The 15,508-nt window shown below is 41.5% G+C and overlaps 1 protein-coding gene across 5 annotated transcripts in view; it reads right to left on the bottom strand.

The window, feature by feature from the left end:
* MYO6 (myosin VI) overlaps positions 1–15,508 on the bottom strand; it is a 110,164-nt gene that overhangs the window by 46,710 nt on the left and 47,946 nt on the right. For all 5 annotated transcript variants that reach the window (XR_014006203.1, XM_081187327.1, XM_081187328.1 and 2 more), the window contains exons 8-14: positions 14,234–14,331; positions 13,939–14,103; positions 12,376–12,456; positions 8,623–8,803; positions 7,896–8,040; positions 1,709–1,866; positions 781–872 (exon numbers count right to left, since the gene is read on the bottom strand). Coding sequence is in view for 4 of the 5 variants with exons in the window: in XM_081187327.1 (XP_081043453.1) it covers positions 781–872; positions 1,709–1,866; positions 7,896–8,040; positions 8,623–8,803; positions 12,376–12,456; positions 13,939–14,103; positions 14,234–14,331 (920 nt within the window). In the remaining variant the exon portion in view is untranslated. The remainder of the gene's footprint in view (positions 1–780; positions 873–1,708; positions 1,867–7,895; positions 8,041–8,622; positions 8,804–12,375; positions 12,457–13,938; positions 14,104–14,233; positions 14,332–15,508) is intronic.

Here is a 15,508-nt window from a genome sequence, read left to right as displayed (position 1 = left end):
GATTGTTCAGTATCTCGAACATCAGGCCTTTGTCAAATTGCTAGAGGTGCTATGAAGGCTGACCTTGTTCAAACGATTCCAGCATTGCTGTCTAACTAGCATCACCATGTGCACTGAAGTGGAAGCTGAAAAATAATGTTGTCATTTGGAAGTTTTTCTTCATGGTTTTCAAATCCAGTAGGACATTCAAGCACATCAGTTATATGCATGCTCTTAAATGTTAATGGGGGAAATAAGGCTGATTCAGACACAACTTTTCTGTACATTTTCGTAGAAGGAATTTCAAATCACTTTTTTTATGTTAAAAAATTACATATATGGGTGATCTACGTAATGCAATATTTGTGTAACTTTTCTCAGGATGACCAAAAGTCCATGAGACTCAAGGAGTTGACTCCTAGAATTGCTACAGGCAAAGTTCTGCAGATGTATTGTATCTGCCGATCAGACACTGGTAACAGAAAAACCTCAGTGAAATGACTATAAATAACATGTATCACATTCTAAAATGGTAGCTGCATTAAACAGTTGTGGCAAAAACAAGAGTCTAGTGGCACCTTAAAGACTAATGAGTTTGTTCACTGAACAGCCTTGTTAACTGGTCACTGTAAATACTTTGCTTTCAGGTACTTATCACTAGATTCTCCTGAATTTCACTTTGCATTCATTGTTGTATATCCCATTCCCACCACCTGCCAAATGAGGATTACACTTCATGCCTCTGATGAAGCGGACTGTGGTCCATGCCATAATAAATTTGTTATGGTTGTATACAATTACCTCTTTGAGAATCCTTTCATTAAAGAACTGCTGCAGCTTCTCATTACAGTAGTTAATGCAAAACTGTTCAAAGCTGTTGTGTTCAAAATATTCTGTAAAACAAAGGAATTAATATGCTTTAAAATGGGTGGGGGCGTCAGCTAGGAAATACACTTATTATAATCTTATGTTGGTTTAAGGCACAAAGTTCCAACATTAGGTCTTCCATGCAGGAACACAGTTGCAATTCAGAAGAGTGAAGTTAGACTATCCCCTACTGTTCTCTCTTAAAATACAAAGGAAGTACTCAGGTAGCAGCTCTGACTTTCTGACGGTAATTGCATACAGAGCCGTGGACTCAATTCCTCTTCCCACCACGGGAATTCCAGTTGCATCCAAGGCTTAATGAGAACAATTTGTTGTCATATTTCTTTAGATTACTCCACATCTTCCATTAAGCTGAAGACAGGTAACATAGCCAGGGTAGCACAGTGGTTTAAAGAAGGAGCTTTGAAACGGGAACTCACGGTATCAAATCTCTACCCAGCTTACTTGCTGATCTCCCAGTCTCCGGCTCCCACAGCTCCTTCTGCTATAGGTTGATAACACTACTTGTTTATTGAATAATACCACCCGACTACATAGTACTTTATAAAAAGGAAGTGTCACCACAACATAAATGCCACCATCTAGATCACTGCTTTGGGAAGGTTTCCTGGGATCAGGCTTTAGTCATTTGGACTTTTAGCTTCCCTTCCCCCAATCCTATGTAATGCTCACTCTGCTTTGAATGTCAACAGACTTACACACAACGCTAAGTGATCACTCCAATGGAAGAAATACAGATCACTAACTAGATCCCAGAGCATGGTCTGAAAGCAGATGATGCAATACAGCAACCATACTAAAGCTAAACAGCAATTTAGAGTTCCCTAGGCAAAAGACTTACCAAAACCTGCGATATCAAGAACTCCAATGAAAAAACAGGACGTCTCAAAAGGGAAACATTGGTTTACCCTGTTTACCACGTGGTCAAAGAGGTGACTGTAGACAGTTTTTGCCAGAGCATCACGTGCATTGTTCGCCTGTTCTACTTTCAGTGGAACCCTGCATGGTAACAAGAGGTTATTTGTTTATTTCCATTCTCCCCATTTTTGGTGGCAAGCCCTCACAACACGACTTCCCAAAACAAATGCAAAATGACAGAATGAAACAAGATACAATCTTCAAAACCTCAGATAACACCATAAAGATCTAGCAATATGGTGGAATTTTCTTTTCTTTTTTAAAGCCTTTTTTGTCCTCTTAAAGGCTACAAGAAAAGGGGACAAGTCAAGTTCTTAGGGGAAGGAATTCCAGAAGCACGGGGGCCACCAGTAATAAGGCCGGGAACCTAACACCCATCAACCTTGGTGGAGGGCCCGATACCAGTAAAATCTTAAGTTTGCTGTTCCAACATGCACGCATTAAGGCAACAGACAGGAGTTTCACCACTTGAACATAGCTGTAGGGTGCCTGTACCTGAAAACCAAAACGGAATGCGTGGAGTGGTTCATATGCCTTGGAGATATGCTGGTCTTATGGCCGAGCTGAGCTTGCAAAATTGGAGCTGCTGTGTCTACAGCTCCAATGTGGAGACACCAATTTGCATGAATGGTGTCTCCCCCACATGGGTGCTGTATTCACAGCAACGTCAATTTTCATTATAGCAGAGGAATGAAAAATGCTGTCACCCTCATAGAAACTGGGGCAGCCACAGCCACGCTACCTACATGGATGCATCGGTTCATGTGAGCCCAGACTGTCCGCAAGCCCAAAAACAGTCCCATGTGTTAGCAAGGCGATTATATGGAGTGCTGCTCTGTGGTGAACTCCTTTAAAAGAGGTCATATATCCTCTCTCTAGGCTCCCTGGAACTGCATGAAATCTGTATCCAAATACTGAGCACATAACATCTTCCTTCATTATGTAATACCAGGAAGAGTAGAAATTGATGTACTAATCCCTTGCATATCCTCTAGTTCCACTCTGTGGTAATAGGTAAAGCAGCTCTTTGGCACTGCTCATTTAACCACTTCAGTGCCCTCTGCCTCCCCCCTTTTTTCTGTTTACACCCTGTTTTATGTAACAAAGCACACAAGATGAAAGATTGCTATTTAAAATGCTTAAAATCCACAATCGGAAGGAAGCAGACTCAGTTGAAAGTGGGAGAGCATGGAAGATGAAGGAGGAAAGACCGGATTCAAAACACTGGATCCTGAGGAGAAACTGGAAAGAAGAGAAGGAAGTGCCTCAGATAAGGATATTCCAGGTATATTTCTTTGAGGGCTGAGCCAAATGTGCTATTCTCAGCACACACAAAAAAGGTGTTTTAAAATTGACCTTCTTCCTGGTAACAATGATCTCATCACACAACAATTTATGTTTGGCAATGTGACACCACCCCTGAGGGCAAGCGAGACTTATTTGGACAGTGCCTGTTCAGAAGAATTGCCCTCACTCAGAATTAGTTTTGTGGGCTACGTGATGTCACATGATGGGGGGTTGCATGAAATTATAGCCAATCAGGGACTACTGCAGCTACCTAAAACTCAAAATATTGGAGAGAAAGGAGGGTCATCTATAGCCCAACCTCCTGTGAAGAGTGCCTTCTCAGTGCAGTAACCAGCCACAAAAATGCACACCCTGTAACAAACCACGAGGAGCAGGGCGTGCCTTTTGTGGAAAGTTTGATTCGTTTTATTCACAAGCATACAGGCATGCACTGAAAACAGAAGTAGACACAAAGAAAGCTAACATTGAAAATAGGTTTTCCAAGACAGCTTTTCTGTTGTGATGGGGGGGGGGGGATAGAAACTTTAAGACATTTCACTTCTTCGCCCTCTTCCCCCTGACCTGGCAGCAACGAACACTTATTTGCAAAAAGAAAAGAGAAAAACAACTGAAAGCCTCACAGGGAATTTGAACTGTTTTGCGGGCAATTTTAAGCCCAGCCTGAAAAAAACACAATCCCATTTGCACCGAGATGCTGACACTGTCAGAGAAAAGGATTAGCAGTTACAGTCCTCTCTACACTGCGCTCTTCTCTAGGTCAACACAGAGAGGAATTGTAGAGAGCCTGCAGGGCAGCTGCCTAGCATTACACCATTCTTAGGGGTATAAAAGGCAGGCTTTCCTCTATCGCAGTAACGCCTCTCCTTTGTGTAAAAACCCTATGGAAAGGCAAGCTGCTGTGCATTGGAATTCCCCGCTATTGCAAACGAAGTATCTAGGAAATGAAGGCTCTGTTCATCTGTTCATTAGGAATGGCTGCAGCTACATTACATTAGAGTGTAATTAGCCTTAATGTACTATCTCTTGATTTATCTTAGCGTAATAGGTACTGACAGCAATCCTATCTTATAAATAGAGGGAAGGTTCCTTTACATTCCCCTTCTGATACGTTTAAGAGCTCAGCGCTGTAATCCTCGTCGTTCATGTCAACTGCCAATCTTTTATATAAGGCACTATGCACACCATAATTTTAGCCCACCCCCCAAAAAAAACCCCAGCAACTTTCCACAGTAGATTTCAAAATTAAAGGAAAATTGAAGTAAGAAGAAAGTAGTATACATTAACACCTGTAGTTTAGAAATAACTATATAGTCATCTATACTGTAAAATATGATGCTGCAAAACCCCTTCAAAACAGAATGCAAACTTATCCGTCAATATTATTTCTACAGTATTGGGGGGTGGGCACCCCAGCCCTAGAGATGTGAAAGCCTGGGAGGAAATGGAAAATGTGGGGCAGGACCCATTTCACCCCGTATTGTTCTGGATCCCCCCATTGTTTTGGAAACACAACAGGACAAAAAGCAGAAAAATGGGGGGGGGACTGGGATTTCCCCCAGTTCTTCCATTTCCCCCCTCCTCAGACCTTCATAGCTCTACCCAACACTTTGGAATCTTGAAATATTAAGACAGCCAAAATGCTGTGGCTATAAAAAAAGATCCAATTCCATGCTCCCAGAAGTCACACGGGTGTCAAATTGCCCTGTTACAGGTTTATGGTTTGTCATGGGAATACTGGCGCAAGCACCAGGGGACCAAGAATAAGGCAGGACCCATCTAAAATTCAAACCTGTGCCCCCATTACTGCATAATAGTTACATTAAAAACTATTCATTTATTAACTGTTACTATTATTAATAAATTGATTGCTTGCCCTTAACCAACAGATCCCAGGAAGGTTACAACAACAATTAAAAAATCAGAAATTAAAAATGGTTAAAATAAATTACAGTCATAGGGAGAGGGTGGGTATCTGAAAACACACACCTCAAGTTTGAGAGGCCAGGGTAAATAAATGTGTCTTCGCCAAAAGCTGTATAGGGAAGATTCCAGGTGTACCTCTGTGGGAGGAGAGGGGACTAAGGGCCTGCCATGGGGAATGTCCTCTCCTAGGCCATCACCACCCCAAACATCTGGGAGCAGCAGAACTACTAAGAGGGTCCCTCTGCTGATCTTAACGCCAAAGAGGGTTTGTAAAGAAGGGCAAAGACTAGCACAAACACCTTTTAATTTGTCCCAGAAATTAAGCGGCAAGGGGTGTTTGAGTGTTGTCTAGGGACATCCCCCCCTCCAAAGTCAATAATCTGGCCACTGCATTTTGAACCAGTTGAAGTTTCCAAGTTGCCTTCAAGGGCAGCCTATGTACAGCGCATTAAAATAATCCAATCTGGAAGTCGCCAGAGCCATAGAGTACCATGGCCAAGTCATCTCTGTTTATCTCATCAAGCTCATCCCCACTACCTATTAAGCAGCTCATTCTTCCTAAATCTTAATACTTAAGTATTCTCTGTACTTTCAATGGGGAAAGTGCAGCAATCATCTTTTTTTTGTTTTGTTGTTCTTCCTTTAGTCATTCCAAAAGTGGCTGCATTTCCTACATTTTCATAGAATCACCAGGTAGTATTCTACTGTGTTTTACTCAGAGCAGGCCCATTTAAATTAACGAACGTGACTAAGTCAGGCCCATTAATTTGAGTGGGCCTACTATGAGTAATACTGCCCAAAGAGTCGGACAAGACCTCCAAGGTCACCTAGCCAAGCCTGCTAAAGATGTAGGAAATCCAGCTTCTTTAATCAGTAGCCTTCAGCCTCTGCTGAAAACCTTCTGAAAAAGGATGGTCTATCATTTTCCAAGGAAGTTTGCTCCACCGCTGAATGGTTAGTCATGTCAACAAGTTCTTGCTCATGTTTATAATCTAAAAATGGGCACTTGCTTTGGTTTAGAAACCTGTTCAATATTTGACACAGAATTTAATCTAGACCTGGGGCTCCTCCAGATGCCCTAGTTATTGAGCATTCATCCTGATTTGCTTCCACAAAGCTTACGTGGAAGTTAGATGATATCTGTTCTTTATTGAACATTTGTTCTGATTTATTTGTTATACAATCGGCATTCATTCTGATTTGCTTGTGGGGTGTTTATACATGTTCTCATTGGCCAGTCAGTCATCTCATGTTTTCCTGTCACTTTCCTAACTGCAAAAGTTCTGTTTCTGAATTAGGGCGATCCCTTGAATTGTGCAAACCTAAACTTTCTGCTTGAATCCCTCCCACAAAATACTGACAGCTTGTTCGGTTCTGCCATCCTATAGCACGGAAAGGAAACTTTTGATTAAAGATGAAGTTCATCTTACCTTTTGTACCCTGGGAAAGTACACCTTGATTTATTAGAGTGTGGGGGTAGCAACAATGCCCACTGAAAGTTGTTGAAGTGAATGAAGATGGAAACTCATGATATATCAGTGTTTTAAAGGCCCTCCTGGATGGCAAGTAGGTTTACTGGCTCCACTCAAGAAAACATGGGAGGGTAGTGCACCAACTGGGCTTTCAAGTCCCCTACTTCTGAAAGGTCAGTGTGTGATGAGGCATGGAGGGCTACAACAGTTGAGGAAAATTGGGGCAACTCAGCAGGACTGCCTTGAACAAGTGGAAGTGTCTTTTCACCATGAGCGCAGCAGTGGTTGCACTGCTTGCTGCTCTGTATCCTCTTTGTACAGAATGACCTCCTTCCCCACTGCTGCCCTCCCACCAGCTGCATTAAGTCAGAAGTGATCTCGAAGTGGCAACACAGTCTCATTCTGTTCATTAAGAGTTCTTCCCATTGGATTGCGCCTTCTCTTTTTGAGGAAAAGCCAGCCTCATCAGAGAAAGCGATCCTAAGCAAATGGTATGCAAAGGTACGAACTTTGGGCTCTTGACACAATGTCATGTAATTAAAAAGGAAATTTGGGGTGGTGCATTGAAAGCCCACCTCAAACCAAACCAAGTCATCTTGCAGAAGTAGGCAAGGTTCTCAGTTAGCGTAAATCACTGGTAAGATGAATCATTGCGAGAGTGAGCTGTTAATAGCCAAAGTGACTGAACAGAACCCATCCACAATTCAAGCAATGTTGACAGGAGACAAACCGTTTACATAGCAGGCTATTTGCATAACTCATGCCTATAAAGCGGCAGTTCTGCTGCACAGTGCTGCAAACCACACACACAAAAGAGTAAGTTGCAGTGCTTAAAGAACTGAGCGAACATTGGAGTTTTCCACTTCCATCTTTAAAATATTCCAAGGAGCCGTGCAGGCTGCACGCTTAGTACAAACATCATGCTTACTCCCAGGTTTTAAGCAATTATTGTTATGCGAATATGGATTCAAGCTGTGCCGAGACACACTGCAAGGCATTTTCACTTTCCCTGCTAGCGTTTGACAGGTTAATCATTAACAAAACTGCCAGGCAATTTTTTTCCCCTTACCGTTATTGCACAGATATATTCTCTCTTGCACACTGGGATGAAAGGGAGACAGAAATAAATTTGGCACAGCAACAGATGTTTTATTGCTCTTCGGAAAGTGCTATTCATCTTGCAGAACAAAGCAAAAAGTAAAAAGGAAAGGAACGCAACTCTAAATTTCTATTCCGCCATAAACAGTTGCAAGTAAGACATTTCCGAATAGCTCAAAGCAAAGATTTAATAGGCAATTTTTACAATCTCCGTTTTTTAAAAAAGACAACTACCATGTAGGGCAGCTGTTTGGGGTGGGTGGGGGGAGAGGAACAAAGAGAAACACACTGCTTTTCTGAACCACTTACTTTATAACCGTTCCTTTGGTGCCCCCTGCTGTTGTCAGCATGACTCTGGTGGTGAGGCTTACACGCAAATCATCCTGGTCCAAACCGAGGAGCTCTGCACAGCATTCCAGAGACTGGCTAGATTTATTCTTCAGAGTGCAACCACCTATTTTTAAAAGCAAAAGGGGGGAAAACAGCTAAAAAGTGGGTTCAAAAAAAAATCATTGAAGTAAGTAACCAGCAACTGCCTACAAAGTCCTTTTCTTTATACAGCTACTTGTAACACACAGCACAAACTATTCCACAAAGCATGAATGAACAAGGCAGAATCACACACATAATAATAGGCATATCTCTTAAGAAAGAAAAAAAACCGTATTTTTTGCTCTATAAGACTCACTTTTTCCCTCCTAAAAAGTAAGGGGAAATGTGTGTGCGCCTTATGGAGCGAATGCAGGCTGCGCAGCTATCCCAGAAGCCAGAACAGCAAGAGGGATCGCTGCTTTCACTGCAAAGCGATCCCTCTTGCTGTTCTGGCTTCTGAGATTCAGAATATTTTTTATCTTGTTTTCCTCCTCCAAAAACTAGGTGTGTCTTGTGGTCTGGTGCGTCTTATAGAGTGAAAAATACGGTAAGTCGCCACACACAAACAAGGAATCCTCTGTGTTCCTTTGCTGAAGCGCACCAACTTTTCACCAAAGCAGCAACACTGCTCGATGCAAAATGAAACAAAAGTTACTGATCTAACCAGAAGTGCTGCCAGCTTCTTCAAAATCAATATTCCCAAGGTGTAGAACGCCAGCCACCACCCGGAAGAGATCCAGCTTCTCTTCATCATCTAAGCCAATCTTCTTCATCGCAGTGCACATTCTGTTAAAGTCTCCGTGATCATCGAGCAGAGGATCTTTCAGGGAGCCTGATTTCAAGTACTATAAAAGCAAAACAAAAGCAGTCTCAAAATGCTTGGAACTAATATTTTCCATTGGTGAACATCCAGCCAAAGCAAGCAAAAGTGTATTTGATGGACAGAGCTCAGAAATACCACACATAAAAATCAAGATTTGTGTTCTAGCAAGGTTTGTCTAGCATTACAGATCAATGTGGAGGACGATGTTGAATGTGGAGAAAGGAGTATATGGGGCAGAGTGATTTGAAACTTCACAAAGATCTACCAGAAGAATGTATGGAAGTAGTGTTAAATATGAGAAGTATCTTCTCGTTTAGAAAATCTTCAAGAAAACAGCCCTTAAGAGTGAGGGCAGGAATTATTGTCCTCACTCTAAATAGGCTTCATAGCATTCTGACAGGGTAGCGTGACACTGTCACGGATGCTACATGATCCTCAACTGTTTGCTGTCACATAATCAGGTCAAAGCAGCCTGAGAAAGCAGCCAAACATTTAGGCAGTAATCAAGTAGCTGCATAAGGAGGAGCCAAGGACAAAGGAAGTTGCCTCACACTAATTCAGATCAATGGTTGATCTAGCTCAGAACTGTAAAAGCTGACTAGGAGCTCACTCCAGTGTTTTGGAAGGGAATCATTTGCAGGCCTACATGGAAATGTCAAGGGTTGATCTTTGAATAAGTTCTAACACTGAGCTACAGGCCCATCCCCATTTTGGCCCCCATAAAATGGAACAAAAATGTCTGCTTGCGAACATTTGGTTCAGGCCCAATATTAACATTCCTCAGTTTTGGCACAAGAAAAGTCAGGCGACAGCAATATACGTAGATTATGAATGAAGTGTGGGATCATAAAATTCAGCAGAAAAACAAACACTGGTCTGGCAAACAGAACTGTGTATAGAAGTCCATAGCCCAGTTCTTATGAACTTTTATAGTGCATAAGAATTCACCAGGCAATGGGTTCTTTGTGGGGAGGGAAAGTTACACACAGTTATGGTTATTCAGCTGTTTTGAGTTCAAACATCACACACCACCACCACCTCTAAAATCTAAACATTTTAACTAAAAAGCAAGCTACTACATGCAAGGGTGTAGGGAAGCATGCAGAAAAATAATCCTTAAATCTTAAAAGTTCACTGTAAACCCAAAGAGAAGATGCAATTTGACTTGCATTGTACCCACTTTAATCCCAAACAAGGGAAACACTGATCTAATCATCTAAGAATAAAAATGCTAGCATGCATCTGAAAAATTCACATCACGTAGCAATTTAATGAAATTAAAATTTCAAATTATACAAAGTGATCACCTCATCTTCCTGATAGGAAAAGGATAAAAATAATGTAAGCATTAATTGATTACTCCGCTTACTATTATTAAAACATGTTCAAGGAGGTTTAAAGATGAAACAACAAAGATGACTTATACAATGGAATAGCTTGATGAAAGAGAATAACTTATAGTTAGAAAGGGCAGGTGACATTCTTAGGAATCAATTCCAAGATCCATACTGAGACCACAGACTATATATTTGTTTAAAACCGAAGACAGAATTTGCATTCTAATATACCTCTGAAAATAGGTCATCCTTCAAGATCACATATCTATATTTAAAAGGATCCCTGTATTTACAAGATGGATCTTCTCTTCATTTAACATTAACAATCCCTTCAAGTTTTTGACACCAGGCTCATTCACATGGATTTTAGCCCACAACAACCAAAGCTTTTGATCAGTACAGGGGTCAAGTAGATGTAAAAGACACATATCACCCACTGAACTGAGAGGAAGTTAGTTTTTTCACCTGGCATCCACATAAGATGGACGGGTGGAAGGAAAAAGAAAAGTCAGGGCTCCCCGCACCTTTAACAGTTGAGCTGAAGAGGGAATTTCAGCAGGTGAAGTTTGTGACACAGCAGAAAGCCTATCACCTTTTTTCACCTGACTACCCTCCACCCGCACCACAGCTTCCTCAGCAGTGAGAGCATGTCTTACACCTATGATGGCCAAACTTGGCCCTCCAGCTGTTTTCGGACTACAATTCCCATCATCCCTGACCACTGGTCCTATTAGCTAAGGATGATGGGAGTTGTAGTCCCAAAACAGCTGAAGGGCCAAGTTTGGCCATCACTGTCTTATACAGTCCGTGGCTAAAAGTTTATTTAAGACCCACAAATGCCACTGGTCCAAGCAGTCGTGTGAATAAATACATAATTATAAAGCAATGCCCACTCATGGCTAAATGAAGTTGGTTGTGCATTCTTTATATGACTGATCCTTTGGAGAGAATACTGTTATTTTTATTTTTATTTTTTAATTATTACTTACACGTGTCTTATAATAGTAATAAAAATTAATGTCTACGCACTACATAGCAATACTAGGAGTTGGACAAATTACTTGATTGGACATTGCAACAGCTCCAAGCTACCACAAACAGATAAATTAATGAATAATCCTAAAGGTGCCAGTGCATAAGCTAACTGTTCTCCAATGTGCTTTCTGGGGTACGAATATAAACTATTCCTACATGCCCAAAGAGCATTGCAAGTTACAGAGAGAAACCATGAGCAGCTACTTACTAGCTACTTACCTAAGCCCAGCTTAGTCTTGTGGTACCAGCACTTCACTATAAGCCTGATGCTATGCTGCCATATGAGCGGTAATGCACTGCCATGGCAAAAGGATTTGCACTGAGAAAGGGATTTTTCTCTCTCTTGCCTCACCAGCTAAGACTTCATGTAAGAGCAACCAATAATGGACCACAGTTGCAATTGTTGTGGGCACTCACATGGGGAGTGAAGCATTTCTGTGAACAGGTACCCCCCCACACTTGGAGGCTATATACTGGTGATGACTAGGGAGTGGGGACGTAGGGAAATCAGGATCAACAACCCAGCCCAATAGCATACTTTTATTGAATTTTGCTTCTCTGTTTGTTTATTTTACTGAGACCAGCATTACAAAATATACTCTGTACCTTTGGGCTTCTGCGGGTATTTAAACTCAACAATGTAGTGAAATGTTAAACTACACAGCAAGCAAAAAAAACCTGCTGTGTTGTCGTTTCATTTCTATAAATAGTCAGATTGGGGTGGGGAGGGGAATCCAATTGGGTATTCAATCATAGGACACCTTCCCTAAAGAATGTGTGCCAATGAAATTTCAGTGGCTACAACTTGGGCACATATGCAAGAACAGAACCTCCCAAGATTAATCCATATGTACATGAATAAAAGTTCGGTTCATGAAGGGAAGCCACAGCTGAGACAATGGGTCCCAGTTGAAATGCCCTTACATAGAGCAGTGGATAGGTTTTCCAGCTGCACATTAGGATCTGCATGCACTAACAAATGGCTGCTGTCATTTTTGACAGTGCCAATCATTTGTCTGAAGTAGTGGTGGTGACATTCAGTCCCTGTTCTCAAACAAGAATCAGTGCTGCCAAACTGCTTGCATACAAAGCAAAAATAAGTCGTACCATGTGAACCAGATGTGAAATAGCAGCAAGCGATGGCGGCAGCAAATGCTGCTGCTGCTCTGCAAAGTCTGAGCTTTTAAACATGAATGTAAAACATACGGAGTAGGTCTCATACCTGAGGACTTTTGCGGTTCTGTAAAATTTGCTTATCTGTTTCTTTGGTGGCAAAGTACTGAGTGCAACCACGATTCAAATACTGTTGTGAAGCAAAGGAAAACAAAAGATACAATTAACAACAAAAACTATAGAAGGAAGCAGAAAAATATGGTGTATCATCATGTTACAGGATGTAATTGTAAGATCATGTTACAGAATTGTTAATTTGCCGTGAGACCTACTTTATGGTCTCATTTACATCCTAAGGTAAAGGTAAAAGTAAAGGGACCCCTGAGCATTAGGTCCAGTCGCGGACAACTCTGGGGTTGCAGCGCTCATCTCGCTTTACTGGCTGAGGGAGCCGGCGTACAGCTTCCGGGTCATGTGGCCAGCATGACTAAGCCGCTTCTGGTGAACCAGAGCAGCACACAGAAACACCGTTTACCTTCCTGCCGGAGCGGTACCTATTTATCTACTTGCACTTTGATGTGCTTTCGAACTGCTAGGTGGGCAGGAGCTGGGACTGAGCAACGGGAGCTCACCCCGTTGCGGGGATTCGAACTGCTGACCTTCTGATCAACAAGTCCTCCCTCTCATTTACATCCTATTATACATTTAATTTAATTATTTGAAAATGCAGGTATTATTTCTGGGTTAGATCAAGACTTTTTCTTCTATGAATAAAAGGGGTCCTATGTAGAACAGACTGATATCCGGTGGAAGCTCCCACCAGTGGAAAGGGGGGGGGGAGAGATTTGGGCTAAATTCCCCCTATGCCAGCAGCGCCTCAGCACCACTTTCCATACTGTTCTGAAGAATAGGCCAACCTTTCAGTGCAGATTTTTGGGGGTGGGTGGGATGGGGAAACCAGCATAAATCACCTCTTCCATTCCTCCAGTGGAAATATTGCATGAGCTGTTCATGAGACCTCTGGGTCGAACCCAATATACTTTAAAACCAGGACAGTGGAACAAATAGACCCTTAAAACGAAATTCAACCAGAGAAAAACAACATCCATGGACTATTCATAATACATCGCTACAGCGAATTGAACTAGAGCAAATAGCAATTTTTTAAAAAAAAATAATTAAAGCAAGTCATACTGGGCAGTATTTGTGGTGATGGAACATTTTGTTTTACCATGACGCTGAATTCCTTCCTATCATTTTGATCTGATTTCATATTATGTGTCATCCTGCAAACCATCCCACGCCTTGCGTAACAGGACACTAACACAAATAAAATGTTTATATGCATGAAAAGATCTAACTGATAAAAAATACATTATAGGAGAATGCAGCAATATGATTACAAGTTGAAGATGCAACCACTTTCGGCACAAAAATCAAGGTTTAGTACAGGGGTAGCCAACTTGGCAGCTTCCAGTTGTTGTTGGATTCCCAACTCCCATCAACCCAAGCCAAAAGGGACAATTGCCAGGGATGATGGGAATTGTAGCCCAGCATCACCTGGATGGCACCACGTTGGGTACCCTGGTTTCATGTCTGAATTGAAACAACAACTTCACTGTAAGCATCCTGCAAGATGGAGGAAAGTGGGGAGGAAGAACAATCAACTCACTCTAAAATTATCTGGCGAATTTAAATAGAGTTTCTCTCTTATATCTTCAGAGGCTCCAGCACACAGCCTGTAGAAAATATGGTAATTCCTTTCTTCTTTGCCTTGAACGCAGATCCTCGATTTCTCCAGCAGATAATGTGACACAAATCCACCAACTACTGAATTCTAGGAGGGGAAAAATAAAGCTTTTCTGAATGAGGAAATGGTTATGTTTAAAGGGATTTTCCAAACAAGATTACAGAAAGAAAAGGGAAGTTCCTGTGCAAACCTACCATGCACAAAAAAGTACTGATACCTTTTCATTGAAATGGATTTCGACAAATTTTCCAAAGCGACTACTGTTGTTGTTACGAACGGTCTTTGCATTTCCAAAGGCTTCTAGAAGGGGGTTGGCTATTAAAATAAGAAGAATAAAATGAAAGTGGATTAATATGATTTTTTTCCATTTGAAACAAAGGTGGGGAGAATAATTATTTGAAACACAGAAAAGCAAACACATTTTTTTAATCCCTAAATGTGTTACTCTCTCAAAGAATTTGAATATAATTACATTTTTCAAAATAAATTATAGGCAGATCACCTCATCTTATATATTATAGATAAACACACAGTCATTTCCACCCTCCCATCCTTTTTACAATACACAATTCAAGAAAGAAACCCTCAAGAAAATCTATAAGGCAAGTTAGACTTTGCTGTAGTTCTTAAGATGCTGCCTAGAAACGGTCAGCATTATCAGGTGAGCAAAAGCTAGCTTTGGACAGAAAAAAAATGTCACACATTCAATAGCTTGTTTAAAGCAACTGCAGCTGCATCCCCAAGCACATGAATTATCTCATTCCTTGAGAGAAGGACAATGCACAAGGCCTGCTAGCTGCTTGTGTGATCCCCAGATCAGGGCAACTATCTGATGATAACGGAAAGGACAGCCCTGATCCCATGGCTCGGCTACAAACACAAACAGAACCACTGGCCTTGCAACAAGCAGGTGCCTGGAATCTTGCCCGGACTATGGCCTTTAAGCTGCACTGTCGCATCACTGGGCCAGCAAAGACTGCACTCCTCCTTCAGCAACTAACCGAGCCATCAAAAACAATGCAAAACAGCATAAGCACATGGCCACTTGCAATTGTGGACTGCTCTCCCCAGGGAGACGCCCCTGCCACCATCTTTACCTAGTTTTAGGCTCCAGGCAAAAGCTTTCTTTTTCACCTGGGCTTTGGGCCCTGGAATTGAAGGGTTTTTAAGTATCTTTGGCCTCTTCTAGTGTGGCAGGATCTGTAAGTCCTGTCTTTTATTGAGGTTTTAAAAAGTTTTTATTCTGCTTATTGCAGTTGGTTTTAGTATTTCTACTGAGCCTATGAGTTACTTCCACGAGTAAAGCAACTAATAACTGATACAAGATAATAATAATAGTAATAATAGGCTATAGTTTCCCAATGGTAAGAAAATTTTCCATGCAGGGCAGGTACAAGGCAAATTAACAATATTAAGCAGATGCAGGCATCATTAATACAAAACAAAGCCACTGATATCGCTCATTGCAATATCACCGTAAGGAAGGGATGGG

The sequence above is a fragment of the Podarcis bocagei genome (genome assembly GCF_964188305.1).
Source record: "Podarcis bocagei genome assembly, chromosome: 3".
Lineage (NCBI taxonomy): Eukaryota > Metazoa > Chordata > Lepidosauria > Squamata > Lacertidae > Podarcis > Podarcis bocagei.
The sequence above is the reverse complement of the archived record's forward strand: the minus strand, read 5'-3'. Positions and strand labels throughout refer to the sequence as shown.